At 40.3% G+C, this 19,907-nt stretch overlaps 1 protein-coding gene across 1 annotated transcript; it reads right to left on the bottom strand.

Annotated features, from left to right (window-relative positions):
- Nucleotides 1-499: 499 nt before the first annotated feature.
- PURA (purine rich element binding protein A) lies at nucleotides 500-19,650 on the bottom strand. The gene is made up of 2 exons (XM_069104356.1): nucleotides 19,283-19,650; nucleotides 500-13,037 (listed from the first exon to the last, which is right to left on the bottom strand). Exon 2 carries the CDS (start codon nucleotides 12,895-12,897, stop codon nucleotides 11,953-11,955), a length of 945 nt encoding a protein of 314 aa, XP_068960457.1. The 5' UTR covers nucleotides 12,898-13,037; nucleotides 19,283-19,650; the 3' UTR covers nucleotides 500-11,952.
- Between the last annotated feature and the right edge of the window lie 257 nt (nucleotides 19,651-19,907).

The following is a 19,907-nucleotide window of genomic DNA, read 5'->3' as shown; positions in this document are numbered from 1 at the left end:
TGTGTTCATCCAGGTTGGCTGGGAAGTGATGAACATTTCCACTGAAAATGATATGGAATACCCATTTGTCTGAGCTGGAATTTGGCTAGGGCACTAGAGTTAACACCTTCCTCTCAAAATGCCACAAGCCTTCAGGATGTGGGCTCCATGCCTCTTCGAGAGAAAGTACCTGCAGCAACATCATGCAGGATATAAGTTCAGTACTAACTCAAGGAAAGCAGGTACAGCTCTTTATAAGACTCTACAGGACCTGAAGTCACCCGTCCAAGTAATGACCTGATCCAACCCTGTTTAGTTTGAGATCTAATCCCAGGGAAAAGAGTTTCAGGCCACTTTGGACTAAAGATGTTACAGGTAAATCAACAGGTATCTGTGGATTAAATTAGTAAATTGTATCATAGCTCCTTAAATGGACAGTTAAGTCAGAAACTATCAAAGTGTGAGTCTTCTTATGTCAGGTTAGATTGTTTCTCAGATCCTTAGGCTAAGATCCAGAATGTTTGTTTTTGTTTTTTCTCACAATGCAAGCTATCAGTATTCACTTCATTCAAGCTGGATTGGCTGACAAACCAGTTTGATTTTATTTAGTTGGTTTTGCTTGTTTCTTACAAATATGCTAGCCCAGAGCTGCTGTATTTAAGTTAAACACATTTCAAGAGAACATTCTAACAATTTTTCCCCAGTAAATTTCAAGTAATGACTGCATTTCAATGATAATACTCTGAAAGTCATTACAAGACCTAAAGTCTCCCTACCTGAAAAAGTCCAAATGTTGAAGTGTTGAATGTTGCTTCTATATTGGTCCTATACAGAATCATTTCTATATAGGTTCTGAATGTTGCTCTACATAGATTCCTTCTAAATATGTAAAAATATATATGTGTCTCATTAATTTGATACATGATTCATCTTCCCATAGTGGAAGCTTTATAGTCATGTGTTGCAAAATAGAAAAACATCTCCTTCCTATGAAAGGAAATTTAGTTTCCTATTGTACACTTTTGAATAAGCCCAAGGGCATGCCCCAAAATTCTGTAATAAAACTAATACACTAGAACGGTGTATAGTTAGACTCAAAGTACTGTTTCTCATAATCTTCTAAATTGGGAGGAAACAATTTGTCAGATGCCTGTCCTATTAGATGTGTTTCTATAATTTCTAGTTTTTTTTCTTAAACTCAGAAGGTATAACTGAAGATACATACAAACATACATATATAAACACATATGTATAAATCTTTAAAGTGTTTGCATTTAACACAGGGGAGAAGAAATATTAGCCAGCCTTATAAACTTGGCTCTTGGTCTCAAGTGTAAACCAATACTTACTGATAAAAGTTGCCAACACAAAGACACCCAAATAAGTGTTACTCATAAATACTGGTTTAGATAGAGAAGAAACAATGTATGTTTTGTTCCACACAACCTCTCAATAGTAATATGGGTCTCCCTCACTTCACAGAATAGCTGTGTTCTGGCAAGTCAACTAAAAAGCAAATTCTCTTTCACTACTGACATATACCATAAATTGGCATTTTTATTGGAGAATATATCCTCCAAAGTTAATTGAAACTTTTGGTAACAGTGCCAACTTATGAAAGCAACCAGATTCCTAACATACCGAACAACTCTGTACATTGGAATTTATACCTGCCCACAGTATTCTTCCAGTTGTTTATTTTTCTAACTCTAGGATTATCAGTCTACATTATTCACTCTATCCTCTGCCCTGAAACAAAGGAATTCTTTCTATGTCCTGGCAGTTTCCCAATTCCATACTCTCAGCATCTAGAACTTTTGTTTCATTCTTTCTTTTGTCTGATTATTTGTCATGTCTAAAAGACCAGGGTTGCAATGTCACTTTTTGCCAGTAGGTGCCACCACCTTTCATCTATAGTCTATTCCAACCTGAAACCTGATTGCAAAGCTTCAGATCATGTAAAGTGAATTAGTTCCATACTTTATCAAGTGTGTGTGTATATATGTGTGTGTGTGTATACACATACATATTTTTTAAAACTTGCATATGAAATTTACTTAAAGGGCATCTATAGTTAATTTTATATTAGGAAATGGGGGAAGAATCCTAAAAGTCCTCAAATCCCTTTTCAAATTGCTGGTTCCTTCTTACTCATATTTGGTAAATAAATGCTCTGAATCATTAAAAATTTAAGCTTTGCTAAAGGAACATAACTTGTAGATAAACTTAAAACCTTAAAAATCAAAAGTACTAATTTTACCCCTATATATGGTGGCCTAATCTCCTGAAAAGATTGGAGACGGAATCTTTTCAAATTTTCTAAAGGAAATATATATGGATAATAATGAACACCATCCCAATATCCACACAGATTTGAAAATTTGTAGTTATGAATGTAAATAACTCTAATAACATGACCCTTTAACTAATAACATTACACTGAATCTCAAAAAAGAACTTTCTGAGATAAATAAATGCAATATTTGTTAACTTAATCAGTCCATATTAACCCATATTTAGATGAACTAGCTGGTAAATTCCACAAGACAAGTATGAAATCTTAACAATGGAAATTTAAATTTTCTGACAAAAATTAAACAAAAACATAACAAAGTTCCAAACCCCAAAACACACTCATCATACAGGAAAAAAAAAAACCTACTTCTTAAGAACACATTTTACCTTCAACAGTATTTGCAAACATAAAGTCAAGAATGACTACAAAAAACCATGCAGTGGAAAAGCATGTCAAGAATAAAACCCCCTCCTCCTCACTGAAAACACACACTCAGGCATTCCAAAAATAAACCAGGCCCAAAGACAGGCCTCTCACTTGTTGAGTTTTAAGTATGACATGCCTAAAAAGCTATAGGAAAAGGAACACAGCTCAATCACTAAATAACTTTACCCTAAAAAAAAAAAAAACCATGTATTATTTTGTTTTATTGACAATAGCCATTGATTACCTTTCTGAATACCAACTATTATGCATAATCTAACTGCCAACAGGAGAAAAGGTCTGATGTGTCAACTTTTCCATCTTTAAAGTTAAAAGAATACTTCTGGTTAAAATAAAGCCTTTTCATGTATCACACCCACCCTACTCCCCAAAAGGCCATCACAGAATTCCTTAAGGGAATTCATATAATAAGATGGTTGTCATTCTAATCATATCAGATGGGCCATAAGAAAATCTATTGACAATTAAAAAAAATAAAACTTATCGACAACTCACCAGACCTCTTCCCTCTGAACAAGTTTACTGGTCAAAACACACGCAGAAAGAACCCAAACAGATCTCCTTGTGCTGGAATCTAGATCTTAAAAGACAGAATTTCATATACTTTCCAAGGTTTCCATTTTGTATATTTACATACAAGTCACAGAATGTACACATTTTCAAAGGGTTTTGTTGGCAAATGTCATATTTTAAGTGGAAAATGAGATTTGACTTTACACAGCTACAAAGTATTTTCTTGACTTTTGTTAAGCATGCTTAATTGTAATTAAGTTTTTCATTTGGATGAAATATCGAAAACAATGCAGGATTCTGCTGATGACCGGGAAATTGGAAACCCCTAGCAACAAAAGTAAAAACAACCATCCTATTTTCATTTTCAGAGAGAAATTAAATACAAAGTAGTAGAAAATGATGAAAACAAATTGGAAACCTTCTAGGCAACTTTACAGACTTTGCCCTGAGACTGACAGTTTTCACACTGGCAATATTATGCATAACCACAACTGTGTCTGCAAAAAGCCGGCTTCCATTCATTTCTTTGCCCAACACTAGAGGAAGCCTTGGAACAACTTTGGCCTAGTCATTTAAATCAATAATAAACATCAGCTCAGAAATACATTTATTTTAAAATATATAATTGTTTAACTGAGGGCCATTTAAGAAGGTCGAATAGTGACTAAAACAAATTATAGTTTCAAACTATAGCATAATTTTAAATGACTGACTACAAAATTTGGATGTTATACTATATTTCAGTGCCAACTCTATCAATAAATTATAATAAAAGAAATATTATCATTGTTAACATAATTGATATATTTGACTTTAAAAAATGTTATCTTCCAGGTAGAAATTATGAATTCCTTTTAGACATTATAGTAATAATGTGAGATATTTGTCTAAAATTAAATAGATTTGAAAGAGGGCTATCAAAATGTACACATTTGACTGGAACCAAAATAATACTGTATAAGTTTTATGATAAATATTTGTTATAATAATTCAAAATCAGGAAATTGTTCCTAAAAATTAACTAAAATATAAAGCATCATTGGTTTAGGCAAAGCAGAAAGCCAAATACCATCAGCTGATCCTGCAAAAGGGCATAAAATCTTTTAGAAAATATGATAAATGCTAACATACTCCACCACAGAAACAATTAAGAATTTTATACTTTTAAAGTATTACAATAAATAACTGAAGGGAAAAAAAGCTGACAAAGATATGAGTTGAGTCTGCTAACTAATACTTCAGATACGTTACCAAGAGCCTCATATGAATATAGTTAATTTGTTGCTATGCTTATGACTGTCAGAAAAAAATATCAAAAGATACCTCAAGTTGCAATTTAGTGATAGCCACTTCACCTAGATTTAGAATTTTATTTGCTCTTTAAACAATATGGGGTAAGAGAGGAAGAACTGGCTTCAAGAGTTAAAAAAAAAACATCTAAGGACTTATTTGAAAACTACCAGGTTACAAAATGGTCCTAATACTCACAGTAGACATTACACAGCACATCTGCTCTTGAGAACTGGTTTTAAAACTATTAGGAATCTGGGAATACTTTTATTTTCCCTCAGAATAATGAAGCCATTAGCTTTGGTTCACTTTGAACGAGCCCAATTATTGGACAATTCCATAACCCTTGGGCTTTAAATTGTTCCATAACATGCCACCTATACATAAGTAAGCCAATGAACTTAATCCATCATCATAAGACCCAGAAAGATAGAAGACCATCAGTTCCCACAGAACAAATGAAGTAATCCTTTGACTTTCCAAAAACATTCTTAGCAAATAGTTCAATTCAAGCAACCATCTTAGCACCTCAAATTACATCCAATCCTCCCTACTTTTTAATCCATTTTTCCTTATTTCACTCACATCTTTCACAAATTCCTTGAACAGCATTCCAATTTCCAAACCATTAATAACAGCTTCAATAACCTTTCTTACGTATACATACATTTTACTATCTTTTCATTCACAAATTTCTCAGCGTAAGACTTAAATATCTTTTTAACTAAAATATAAAATTCCAGGAAAAAAAAAGTCAGGTAAGAATGCTGAGCTTAAACTGCATAGCACATGGCTTCTTCTTGACCATTATGTTGGTTATGCTGTGGGAACAATAGGATCAACAATCTCTTTAGAACCAAGTCCCTCTAAAGGTGGCAAGTATGAATGTCACTGAGAGGTTGAAGGGCTAAGAAGAGGAAAAGAATGCAAAGTACCAAGGGACAGAACAGAATATAAAGGAAGGAAAGCAAAAGAGAAAAAAAAATGTTAAAGATGAATATTGGTGTAAAGTAGTAAAGTTCCACAGGAATCAGTGATTGCTAACTTTTGCTCTGGGGCATTCTGGTGCCAACCACCAGACCAGTTAGTTATGATCACTGCTTGAAATGGTCAGGATAGATGACCATCAAATTATCCCCTACTAAAAAGGGGGAGAAGGATATCGTAAGGATATATTTGCTCCATCTTGTTTCTGATTCATCATGTAGCATCCTGAATGCAATTGATGTTCAACAGTAAGCATTTGACAAGGAGTTAAAAGTGCCTACTATGCACAAAACATCCTGCTAGAGGAAATGTTCACAAAGTGTATTGCTACATATTCCTGTGGAGATCACATAATTGTCTGATAATATCCTTAATGAAAGAACTTTATGGCCTCCAGAAACATCAAAGCAAGCCAAATCAAGAGCATAACAATGGATTTACTACTGCTTCTTACTTAACTGAGCTAAATTCTAGCACATGAAATGCTGGTAAAATTTACCTTACTATATAGGAGGTTACTAACGTATATCAAAACAGAGTATATGGTTATGAAAACCATTTTGAACTCCCAAATTTCAAATGGTACAACATTCCAAAGGAAAAAAAGTATACACTAAATAATATGGACACCATCAAGAATCTGTATTTCCACATATTGAGGAAAAACTTTTACACAGTACCTGCCCTGTACTCAACATTTCCAGAGACAGTCACTTAGGCCACCATCTATTCAATACCAAAACTTGCTAATTTGTCTCAAACTGTTGGCTTGGTAATCAACTAGTGTTTTCACTTTTCAATTGAGTTCTTTTGGCATTACATAGGCATTGCTTCATTCATACTAATATTGTGGAACAGTTTGATGTTCATCATACTTATTCTTTATAGTTAGGACAACATCCTCTAAAGTGATGACAATGCAGGAATTATGGTCAAAAAAGAACCTTTTTTTGTGACTGAGGACTAAAATTTAGGGATGTTTTAGGACCTAACACAGGTTCTCAAATAGTAAAATCAGATTTTACACACACACACACACACACACACACACACACACATCCTACTACTCATATCCTACCACAATGGCTTGCAATGAAAATGATAGTGACATAATAAATGAAAAACAAGAATATGGGTAACAATTACTGCTGTTTACTGGTACATGCTGAGGGAACTATCAAAATTCAATCAACAGAAAATTAAAGTATCAAAAAATCTTAACGTTTCATTTTCAATCTAACAACATTCTGTCAACAAAAACTGCAAAAACCCACCTTAATGAATTCTTTATTTTAATAACTCCTTAGCCAGATATTTTTAGTTTCTATTTACTTTACTCTCCAAAGTGATCACATCTCAACTATAAATATTATATTTAGAGTTGCCATCAAATGTCCAAGATATTAGTAATTGAAAATATGACCTTGTTTTAGCATTCTTGTACATCAATGTCAGGATTTTATACCCATTCAAAAAATTTTGGGAAAGGATAATAAGTCATCAGATTTGGTATATTATTTCTAACTTAGGAAAGAAAAGCTTACATTTGTTTATACATAAAAAAAAGAGTATTAATGGCATGAATGCAATGCTATCAGGCCTAAAGCTATACAGGCCTCTTTATAAAATCATTCACAGTACGAAAAGTATATGTACATATATGTATATAAGCATACATACACACATACGTGGACCATGAAAAATTAAAGATGGAATGTTTATGAAAAAAGAGAAATGCACAGAATGTAAAAATAATCATGGTTATAGTAGGGTTGACATGGCTGGCAAAAAATAAAAGTCCTTATCTTAAAAGGAAAGTAAGTTTGAATCTATAACAGTAATAAAATGCAAAAAGGTATGAAAAAAAAGCAAAAAATCCATAAACATCAAATTTGGTGGGAAAACATTAAGTAAAAATTAAGGATATTAATCAAAATGCATTTTTTATGATCAACCAAATCTTCACTGACTTAATGATATAGTACATGATCATGAAAATTGCCCAGATTTGTAATATTCATATTGAATTGTCTCCCTCCCATCCACCCAGATTCATGTTTCCTGCAGAAGTATAACACCACTGCATTAGAAAGTACAAGAAATGAAAACAGTGAGTACAACTGATATCCATCCATTGACTTTTATTACAAATGTACTTGATCACTTGGCTTCAAAAAGTTTAAATCAATACCCTATTTCCTGTATGCTAGTACAAAGCAGACTGTTTTACAAATTAAATACCTAAAAATTTGACAAAAATATTAAAATTTGATGAAAAACAATATAAAAATCCTTAATCTCTCTTTTTTAAGAAAGGAGGCAATCTTCTCCAAACCTGTTACACAATATTAATGTTGACAATTTTTAGACTACGTAGCTGTTTATTTTGCTGTTAGCATACATAGTTCTTAGACTAATAGGTTTTATTGGTATATAATTCAGTTAGTTTCCTGAATGCCACCTGATTAAAATGTAATCAACTATCTTTAATTTAATCCTAATTTACACTTACTTTGCATAGTTTGCAAGGGATAAAGATTACACTATAACTAATAGGGTTGTTATAGTGCTATTCTAAAAGGCAACAATGTACTTGTTCCCAAATAAAAATAATTGTCTACTTTGGATAAGGGAAGGGTTAAAATTACTAGCAGCCTTCTGCATACCTGAAAAAACAAATCAAGATAGCAATCCATTTTTACTATAGCAACTCTATTCTTTAAAAGTATTTGTAAAATCTTAAAAAACAAAACAAAAAACCCCACAACATACTGCTAAATTTTATACTTTAGTTAAACTTCAGTCCCTTTCAGGGAAAACTAAAAAGTGACACTGTCAAGGATTTTTGTTGGTATGTTTTGGTTTAGAGACTCCATGGCTTTTGAAAAGCTAGAAAACAATATTCTTTTTCTCTTATTGTTTCTTTCTATTTGGCAAATATGCATCTATCCTCCAATCTGTATTTTATAGAGTAAAAGCCAACATGGCTTTTCTTATGAACTTCCTTTGTTGTGAAAAAGCATGAATAATTATTTCTGTACAGTTCTGGTTAGTTAACTTTAGCTCCCTCTGTGGCTGGATGACTGCTGCTTGTAACTTCAGCATGAAAAATATGAGGCACAAATCAACAGTGGCTTTTAAAATAAAAGATTAAACACCACCACCACCATAACCACCACCACCACCATAACCACTATCACCACCACAATCACCACCACCACAATTGGTATTTAAATCTGGTGGCTATTTTTCTCTGGGTTGAATTACTTGACAGTGTCTCATTTTAAAGAATATCAATATTGCAATGAATTTCAAGTTTTCTTTCATACTCAGGCAAATAAAATTTGACCAAGCTATTGGACCATTATAAGACAAAGCAGATCATTAAGGAAAATAAGGCAATACTTGTCAGGAATTGGTTTTGTTTTCTGTTGTTTTTTTCCTTTTGGCACATTTGATCATACTGTCTTCTTTGAGTAACACATATGGTCAAATATACCAATACCTTTATTGTTCTAGCATAAACAGGGTTACCATTATAAGAAAAACAAAAGAAACAACTTTCAGATGCAAAACACTGAGATACTGAACCTTAGTAAGGTACTGAGCACCTGTGGGGTGGGGGAAGGAACAAGCATAAACTGATGCAACAAGAGCATCTTTACAGTCATTTATCTTTTCCATGGTCACCATGTAAATCTTAGTATATTTGTACGTGGATTAAAAAAAAAAATCCACTGACTGCAAATCAGACACTGTGCACAAAAACTTGCTAAGATTGTGTTCAATCAACTCTTACAGTATAACTAGAATTGCACAACCCATATATTTCTATCTGGTCCAATTCCAAAGCAGAATCTGACATCTATAGTCAAGGTTTCCCTTTAGCTAATTCTGAGCCTAAAAAAAATCTTGTGAAAGAACTTTCTTCTCTATGGTGAGAAAGGTCACTTTGCCTAAATTTGACTTGGTTTTGTTGACTTGCACTACTTACTGCTGGCAATTATAAAACACTGATCTAGAAATATTCCAACCACCTGTGGTACAATGCTTAACTTTTTAAACCTATAGTAAACCAGAAACAAAAATCAAAGCAAATCACTTTTCTAACTAGAAACAGCACAGATAATGCAATCTTTTCCATATCACAGTTAAAGTACAGTGAACAAAACTGCTCAACAAACTTTGAAACAACAACGAAAAATCCCAGGTCATTAATTAATGTTTACATGCAGGTGAAAAGCATTCCAAGTGACTCACATTACGTACTGTCAAAGCTTAACTCTATTTGGAAATAAGAAAAAAGCATCTTGGGGAGAAAAAAAGCAATTTAATAATTTCCAGTGATTTTTAAGTAAAAGAAACTCCTAACTACTGTAAGGTCATATCATATTTAACATTGCATGAATACTAAAAGCAAATTATTTAAAAGAGAAATGCACAGTACAATGGAAATAGCTTGTTTATCCAACAAATACAGTAGATCTCAAAAACAAAGAAAAAACACAACCAGGGAACTTTTAAAATATAAAAATAAAACCAAATGAACCAGCAGAAAAGTTACTTTAGACAACTTTTTCACCTTCCTAGGCCAATGCTTTACAATCATTGAGAAGCACAGATACCTTCCTGTTCCTACAGGTGGTGTCTTCTATATACAGCAGTTAGATCTACATGGTTAGGTTTGTCAAGAAACAAATTATTTCATCCCCAGAACTTTGAGTCAGACAAGATTCTCCATTTACTTAAATGCTTTCTACAGAATTCTGAACAAAAATGTACTGTTTAAGGCATCTTTTTTATAACATTTTCTCTTCACTCAATGATGATAGTCATGCAGCAGTTTAATGATAAAAATATATTAATATTTTACTATACAGCAGCAAGAAGTTAGTTGTCAATTAAAAGCACACAAACATCTTTAAAGGAAAAACCTGTAAAAGTCTATAGTTACAAATAACTTCAGTTTGGAGGACAACAGCTGACAAATCAGTGCTCTCCTAAGTTCTGCATTTTCATACCCTACACCTTGAATATAAGAGTTACAAGAACAAACTTGATAGGAGGCTTGTACACTTGGGGTCACAAATACACTTAGAATATAATGTAGCCAGTAATAACTAGCACCACAGCTACATGGAAATCCTTTACATACACCAACTTGGCTTTCACTTTTATATGAAACTCAAAATCCATGGCTCAGTAGGATAACTCTATAATTGTGTTGCACTGGTTTCTAACAGGCCTACATAAATTAATAGCACTGGCATAAATCAAAGGATAGCTTCAGACTTCTTGCAAGTTTAGGAAACAGTGCTAGTGTCAGTGACCACACAAAGACTCACTACCTGTTGTCCAAATACAGGTTCACTGGAAATTGCTGCACATAAGGTAAGTACTTTAAGTCTTTCTACACATAATAAAAAAAATATATTATGAACAATACAAGTACATCTCATATACACAATAATGACAATACGCCTACTTAGTTGTAAACCAAACAGGAGCAGAAAAATATTATGGGAGGAGATATTCTTTTTTTCTTTTTTCTTTTTTTTTTTTTTACTATTTGAATAACTTTGGTTCAAACCGTAAAAATCACAACTTAGCAAATTTCATTTAAATGCCTTTTTTAATAATTTTCTTCATGTTCACAGAAGTTTCACTGACCATTTTATATGTTTAAGGTCCAGATGCAATGCATATTGTATAAAAGAGAGCACTTATTGTTTACCTTGCATGAATTAAACCTACGTACCTTTAACTCTACAAACTTCTGCATAACATTTAGACAAAGCTCAGACACAAAGCATGCCTAGCCCTCATATATATACACATCTCTAATCACAGGTATATAGGGTGTCAAATATACTATAATAACCTCCATGTAAGGTTTGAAATTTGGTAACAAAATGAGAAGAAAAAACTAAAAATATTATTTTACGTGTTCTAAAATATCTCTTTTTTTGTGCTAAAGTCAAATGTTAGCTCAACATGAAAAGGACTTTTTTTTAATATAATTCAGCAATATTATAATCTTGACCATTTTGCAAACACTTTTAATAATAATAGCTTAAACGTGTACAAAAGTTCTTGGTTAATTAGGGAAATAAACACTCAGTTCTTTATATTTTTTAATCAAGTAGGAAACACAGTTCATATATAATGTTATTACTTTTTGTTTTTTTTTTTTGTTTTGTTTTAGCAGCTGCTTACTGTTTTATATGGTGGATAAAGTGGACAACATCCAGCGATGGGTGGCAAGTCAAGAAGAGAAACTGTCAGTTGGTGGAGGTTCGGTGGGTGGTGGGTGCTCCCTTGGAGTTAACAGTTACATTTTTTTTAACATTTTTTTTTATTTTATTTTCTCTCTTTCTTTATAGTATAGTTTTTTTTCCTCTCTGTTTGTGTGTGTATGTGTGTTTATGTTTTTTACAGTTTGATCAATCTTCCTCCCCCTCCTCCTCCCCTTGCAGCAGCAGGGTTGCTGCTGCTGTATCCTCCTGCTGCTGCTGCTGCTGCTGGTGGAGCTGCTCGCAGGCAGCCCGCTTCTCCCTCTGCTTCTCCTGGATCTTCTTCATCTCCTCGGAGTACTTGCAGAAGGTATGGCCGAACTTGGCCCACACTTTATAGGGGACAGTGATGGAGTTGCGGTAGGTGGGCTTCACCTCGCTCACCCTCATGAACACCCCGTACTTGTTGGAGCCCACGTCGAAGAAGAAACGCTTGTTGTCCACAGTCAAGGAGGTGCCCTCGGGCAGCTCGGCCGGCTCCTCCTCCACGCCATAGTCGTCGATGAGCTTGGCCAGGGCGTCACGGAACTCGATGAGCCCCTGGGCCGGCAGGGCGATGGTCTGGCCCTGCGTGGAGCCCAGGCCGGGCCCCCGGTTGACCGTCTGGCGGATGCGGAGGAAGCGGCCCCGCTGGTTCTCCTTGAGATCCATGTAGTACTTGCGGTTCTCCCGCACCAGGAACTCGCTCTTGAGCGCCCGGCGCGGCTCATCCTGCGCCTGGGCCAGGTCCGGGGGCTGGCTGGGGCCCAGCTGCGCGTAGTGCTCGATGAAGTCGCCCAGGTAGTCACGGAACTCCACGGCCACCGACATTGAGAGCGTGAGGCGGCTCTTGTTGCCCCCAGCGCCCACCTCGGCGATCTTCAGGAAGCGGCCCTTGGCATTCTGCTTCACGTCCAGGTAGAAGCGCTTGTTCTGGATGTCCACCCGCTTGGAGGCCAGCTCCTGGGTCTCATGCTGCAGCCCCCCCGGGGCCCCGCCGCCGCCCCCGCCGCCGCCGCCCCCGCCGCCGCCCGAGCCAGAGCCCGGGTGCCCCAGGGAGCCGCCAGAGCCCAGCGCCGCTCCGCTTTGCTCGCTGCCACTGTCTCGGTCCGCCATGATGCTGCCGCTCAGCCGGCCGCCCGCCGCCGCCGCTCCGCCTGCCGCCGCCGCCGCTGCCTTCCCTTCCCCCGGCTCCGCCTGCCGCCGCCGCCGCTGCTGCTGCAACCCCCACAGCCAGCCAGCCGATCTCGCGAGATCTGAGGGAAAAGAGACGAGACAGACGAGACCCGGTAACAGGGCACTGACTCCCCGAGTACAGTAACAGGGCGCCCTACTGTACGGCGCCCGGCACGTGACCCCCCGCGCGCTCGCTAGCGCTCACTCCCCCCTTCTTATTCCCCCCCACCCCGCCCCCGGCCTGTGAGGCAGCGCCCACCCCCCCAGCACCCGGGTCGGGGGGGGGGGGGGGGGGGGGGAGGGGGGAGGGGGGGGCAGCGGGGACGCGCCCGCCCCCCCCCCGGGGCGCGCCCCCCCCCCCCCCAGGCCCCCGGGTGGGGGGGGGGGGAGGGGAGGGAGAGGGAGAGGAGGAGGGAGCTGGGACGCGTCGTCGCCGCCGCCGGGCTGGACCCCTCCGCCGCCACAGCCCGCAGGGGAAGGGGGGGAAGGGGGTGCTGCCACCTTCCGCAGAGAGGAGGAGGAGGGGGGGGGCAAGGCTTCAAATAGGTCAGCGCCAGTTCCGACGTCCGTCGGGGCCCAAGAGACCCGGGAGCGGCCTCCCCGGGGCCTGCGCAGCCACCTGGGGGGAGTGGGAGAGAGCCCGAGGCAAGGCCATTCCCCTGATTCCCCCATCCACCCAATCTAAAGTGGGGTGAGGGGACAGGCCCCGCTCCGGGTTCTCCTACCGCAGAGCCCTGGCCCCGGAGGCGGGAGACCCGCAAGAGGATGAGGAGCCGCCCGGCCTCCCGGAGATAGAGCAGAGGCCGCCAGCGGAGCAGCAGACACCTTGCCTGTCCCTCCCTCTGTCTCTCCCCCTCCCTCTCTCTCTCTCTCTCTCTCTCACCCTCTCTCCCTCCCTCCTCCCCCTCCCCGCGCACGGCAGCGGCTCTGGCCTCAGATGATCCCGCTCCCCCTCCCCCCAACCGCAGCCCCGCACCGCCCAGTGCACACGGGTGGGGGCACTCAGGGAAGAGAAGGAGAGGCTGGAGTCGAACTGCTGAGGGCGCTTACAGGTCCTCATCCCCTCTCCTTATTCCCCCCCCCAAATCCCACCGAACCATATTAAGTTGCAATCAGCCCCTTATAGAAGAGCACTGCACATCCACCCCCCCCCCCCATCAGCTCAGGGAAGGGGGGCACCAGGCTCATGGGTTGGCTCAGCTTAGGTTGCAGACCAGCTATGCAGCAAAACCAGGGTACCCAGCCATCACACCCAGGGAAGAATGGGTTTCCAGAATAAAGGAGAAAACCAAACCAGCTTTAGGAAATGCATTCTATAAAAATGTCATCATTTGAGGAGGAGGGGGAAACTGCATCTCCTTCCCAAAATTCATTAGGGCAGGTCTGAGTCCTTTCCTGTCCTAAGATCAGGACTCTCCAGATGTGGCAGGCATAGACTATCCCTCTCTCCTGTCTAAAACAAACAAACAAAAAGATCTCCATTTGTCTTAAGAGAGGGGACATGACATGTCAATGCCTGTGTAACATTGGGTCCTCGGATAATGATGGAAAAGGAAGATGTCCTAGAAGGGTAGTAGGAAAGAGAGGAGGACCCAAAAGTCCTTGGTTCACCCTCTGAGTCAACAACGAAGGACCCATTCCCTTACTCTCTCCGGTTGAAGACATTTCCCCCAGTCCTTTGGGAGGTTCTGAGAAAATTGGAGCTCCCTATCCACACTCTTCACTTACTGAGGGGCCTAATGAAAGGAACTCACAACCCAATCCTTTTCCTCCAGTGCTGAGTGCAAGAGGAGGCTGTTACTACTCCTGTCCCCAGCAGAAAGAACAGACCAAAACCTGAACAGGTTTCTCAGAGACCTGAAGGTTCCATTGCCCAGCCGATGACTGCCTCCTCAACTAAGCCTAGCCCTGATGTAAGAAGGGGCAATAGAAAAACTCTAAGTATGGGAAGGATCTACAATCAAAGGGGCAAGAATATCAATGAGATCATTTTTGGGTCCAAAACCATCTAATAGTCCCTTCTCTCTAAAGTAGGCCTCTTGTACCTTACTAATCAAGGGCCCTTGTACCTAAATAATCAAGAGACCAATTCTCTCCCCTTGACTGAAAGCAAATTACTTAAACCCAAGCACTCATTCCATTGATATAGGCTCTCTATCACAGAATAGTAGGATTCAGAAAACTACAACTATGTATGCCACTAGCCCAGGGCCAATCCAATCCAATAAACATTTATTATGTACCTACTATACAAAGCACTAAGCAATAGGTTCTGGGGTATGGCCTCATAGAAGGGAGAGAATTCCCAACTCTGTGTCAAACACAAATTGTTTTCTTCAGATGAGAATTTTTCAGGCATCCCAGTAGGGATACAACACAGAGTCCCTCTCCATTCTCTTCTGTCCTTTCCCATCCCTCCCTGCAGCCCAGGGGAAGGGGAAAACTAGGCTCTGCCTCCCCTACTACCTTTTATACAGAAAATCCACTTGCTTGCTCCCTTGGAGGGGTCCAGTCTCTTATATCAGCAATAACAAGGAAAACGACAAAAGCTATCTTAGCAATGATCAGGACCCTGGATAGACCCGAGTCCCTTCCCTCTAGATAAGGATTTGCCCCCTGTTCAATATGTCAGTCGTTTGGGATTAGTGTTCCTAGGCTAAGCTTTGGAAACTAGAGAAAGGAGTGTTGAGCAGTCAGGAAAATGGTGCCTTCATTTGGGTTCCTCCGCTTATTTGGGTTTTCCTCACACTTTCGGAGAAACCAGTTCCCTAGCAGTCTAGGACAGCGCAACAGGAACACTAAGGAACCAACGCCCCAGTGGACAATCTTCTCTAGGGAGGCCACCGGAAAAAGGAGTCGGAATCACGAATCCTTTTCCTATAGTTTCTTACCGCCATAGGTTTTGCTTTGAGAAACAGAAGTTTGTGTTTGGGATTCCTCAGGTTTCCCCAAAAAGCAACTGTAGCCCCTAAACGCTCAAAAAGGTCTTGGGTCCTCTAGCGGGACGGAAAATGCATAGCTCCCGTCAAAGCAGTTTTCAAAGTGAGGACAAGCTGAAGCCCATTTCCTCCGATCCCATCCGTGCAGGTTTCAGAGAAGCCCCAGGAAAGAGAGGCTAGGGAGACCAAGACTGGGAGGAAACAATCCACCCGATACAAGCATCACCACATTAATAACAATAACAACAACACAACAAGAAGAAACTGGAGGCAGTTTATACCATTTTTCCTTTCCAATGTTCCATACTTAGAATTACACGACAGCCAAAAGAGAGAAAAGAATAATATGTCATCATAAAACAGTTCAATTATAAAGATAAAGCAAATTTTTAACTGCTGAAGCAGGGGGGAAAAGAATTTCATGCAAATTCCCTAAGGACAAATAGTTCCAATGTTAAGGTGAGAAAACGAAGTTCTCTCAACACTAGAGAAGCCTACAAAGGCGCTCTGAAAAGAATGAATGATTTCAACTGGGTATAATATTTACAACGAAAAATTGTTCAAATTTGATTAGAATTTTGAACACTGGCTTACATTTAGCATTTAAATTCCAAATAAAAAGATTATTCACTTAAATAAGAGAAATCTATTCCTTTGTTAATCATCTGAGCTCTATTCATCAGGGCGCGGGAAAGATGCCTCATATCCAATTATTTATATTTATTTTTTAAAAGCAAGTGTCATGTGTAAAATTAAATATGTACAATTGAAACAAAATTGAAAATAAAACAATGGGGGAAACGATATTTAAAATTAAAAGACCTGAGAGAGTCAGTGTTAAAGAAAGGGACTTTATCAATCTATCCATGTGTCTGATTTGATAGATGAAGAAATATAAGTTATCCTCCCATATTGTTTAAGTGTTTGATTTTTCTTTAAGAGTTGCTCATATTATTGGAAGGGAGAAGCAAAAGCAAAAACCTGCTCAGTACATAGTATTAAGTTTACTGAGACTATTTTCTTGTGCAATTTTGACTGATTCTAGCTTATAAAACACCTTTACAAAAAATTGTTAGGCATGATTGCCCAGATAAGAAAAGCAAGCTCTTGAAGACATAAAAACCAAAAGAAACCAATTCAACTCAACAACAACAACAACAAAAAAAAAATGAGGCAGGAGAAGGAAAGGAAGATCATTTGATTTCCTAGGATCACAGACAGACGTTAGGGAATTTCAAAATTAACAAGTTCTACTTGAAATTTAAAAAATTAAAGTCAACATATACAGTAAAAACTTCAAAACACTAATAAAAACCCCACATACCTACCTTCCTCCTACCTCTTGCTTGTGAAGTTCCTTAACCAAAACAAGTTATCTTGATTAGGATATCGACATTTTATAGTGTGCATAAACAAGCAAAACAAGAACTACCAATTTTCACGAGGTATTTTAAAAGCAAAAGAAATAAAATCTCTGACTTAAAACAGTTATCTGAAAATCTGAAATCACAACTGAGATATATTAATAATGCTCAACATGGAAGACATTGCCATTTCTTTTAATAACCAGGAAATATGGGGAAACTTTTGATAAATTTGAATATTTCAAAAATTCAGAAACAGTATTTTAATTCCTTATGAAACCACCTTTAAAATGTTTGTCTTATTGCTCCAACCAATTCTTCAAAGTTCTACCTCTTCAAATCTCAGTCATTCCAAAGATTCATGATTAAATTTTTTATGTGAGCATTAAAAATTTGAAAAGAATTCATTTATGTAGTACTACCACATGTTACAAAATGCCATCAGAATCGTTTGAAGAAAAGTGAGCAATAAATACAATATTAACACACAGAAAATTTTGGTAACCAATTCATCAGAGCAGAAAGAGTACAGGATACAATTTAAAAAAAATATTCCGACTGCCTTAAACCCATCCATTCTTATTTTATGTTTCCGTAGTTATTTAAATTGTTTTCAAGCTACTCAAAGGAATTAAAATAAAAGTTCGAGTAACACTGAATACTTCGATTCCCGAAATCTCTCTTGATATTTATAAAAAGTCCAAATTTCGAGGGTCGTAATCAGGAACCCGAAGGAAAAAATTCTTTTAACCTCAACAAACCATGGCAAATCAAATTCTGCTTTCCCTAAATTACTGAAACCTTCCAAACAGGCAAAGAGCTGTCTCTGACCGGCTACCAGAAAAATCGGTCTCCTTTTCAAAAAGCCTTTCGTTGTGGTCAAAGGCCCGGGATTACCGAAGGAAAATAGGAACTGACTCACGAATCCAAGGATAGTGAAGTGACTTCCTCAAAAGGGGTAGACACAATGGCTTTTTAACCACCTGAGCTCACCGAGTTTTAAAGATTTAGCAACATCACAAAAAGTTCCTCTAGAGCCGTTCTGTAAACCCTCGCCCCGACCAGTTGGCATCAGGACCTAAGCCCAAGCAGTCTCTGATCTATGAGTAGAAAGCTGTCACCACCACCAAAAGACGGGGATACCAAAGCTGTCCGAAATCCCCACAAGCCTTTCTCTTTCAGAGATCTTGACCTTTTGGGGAGATGAGATGCACCCCCGGCACCCTGAGAGGAAGGCAATTCAAGCATCCTACATTACCCAACACTGACAAAGGCCAGAGGTGGAGAGAGGTAATGGGGAGCGTTACCCGGACTCCAAGCCCCCGGGTGCTAAACCCCCAAAGTAAATTGGTTTGTCGACCCTATCTTCAGGTCTGGCTTGACACAAGCTGTCAAAACCGGTTGTTTTTTTTTTTTTTAAAACAACGTTTCAAGGAAGTGTGCGCTGAGGTAGGATAAAAAAAAGAATCGAAATAAACGATAGTATTTTATTCCTAGCCTATATTTCCCTCCCCCCCCCCCATCTCCTTTAATCTCCTCGGTTTAGAGGGGGAGGGAATAAGGGATCTTCAGAATGGAGGGAAGGTGGGCAGAGGCACCACAACCAATGGAAAATTGGGAAGAAATTAGGGATAATACTGAGAATTTGTCATAAATCTGCATCGCTGGTGGTCTTGAGGGTCTGGGGGAGTTTGGGGAGATGAAGTACGTCTGTGCGTGCGTAAAGGGAAGTAGTGGTAGTAATGAGGGGTGTTGCACAGCCTCTCTCCCCGAGAGGGCGGGTGCAGAGATGTCTGCAGTGATTAAATAATAATCATGGAGAGAAGGAGGAGCAGGGGTGGGCGGTACCCGCTCCGGCGGGTGCACACGCACCGAGCGGCGGGGCTTGGGGTGCAGCTGGGCTGCTGCAGCAGCGGCGGCGGCGGCGGCGGCGACGACGGCGGGAGGGGCTCCAGGCCGGGCGGGGGGGGGGGGGGCAGAATAGAGAGGGGAAAGGGGACGCGCGGCGCGCGGCGGGCTTACCCGGGCGCTGTCCTGCAGCAGGTGAGGGGAGGGCGAGAGAGGGCGAGCGCGCGCACACACCTGTCCCGGGCGGCGCGAGCTGCGGCTCAGGCTGAGGCTGACGGGCTGGCGGGCGCCCGCTCTAGCAGCCGAGCTGAGGAGGAAGAGAAGGGGGGGAGGGGAGGGAGGAGATCAGTAGGAGGAAGGGGAGGGTAAAGGGAGGGGAAAAAGATGACTCGGCTCCGGCGCGGGGCAGGCCCCCGCTCAGACCCTGCCGCTCACTCGCGGCCCTCGCAGCCCCCCGGCTTCCCTCCTCCTTTCCCTCCGGGCTCCGCTCGCCGCCGCCGCAGACGGCAAGTCGTGGCAGCCAGACGTCGGCGCGTAACCCGGCGCTCTGTGCGTGACACCGGGAGACGTCAGCGCGCGCTCCCCACCTTCCACAGCTCGCGCCCTCCTCCCTTCCCTTTCTCCTGCCTTCCCTTCTTCACCCTTGCCCTCCCTCCTGTCTCCCACTCCTGCCTGCGAGCGCGCGCCCCCACCCCAATTACCGAGCCAACCGTCGGGAGGAGCTGAAGCGGGCGGGGACTCTGAGAGGGTGCGGGGTGGGAGGCAGGAGGGTGGGAAGTGAGAGCAGGACAGGGCCCGG

Source organism: Petaurus breviceps, unplaced genomic scaffold (genome assembly GCF_028583685.1).
Source record: "Petaurus breviceps papuanus isolate PSGF00001 unplaced genomic scaffold, PetGlider_PUasm1.0 685, whole genome shotgun sequence".
In the NCBI taxonomy this organism is placed as follows: domain Eukaryota; kingdom Metazoa; phylum Chordata; class Mammalia; order Diprotodontia; family Petauridae; genus Petaurus; species Petaurus breviceps.
Note: the sequence above shows the minus strand (reverse complement) of the source record. Positions and strands in the feature narration are given on the sequence as shown.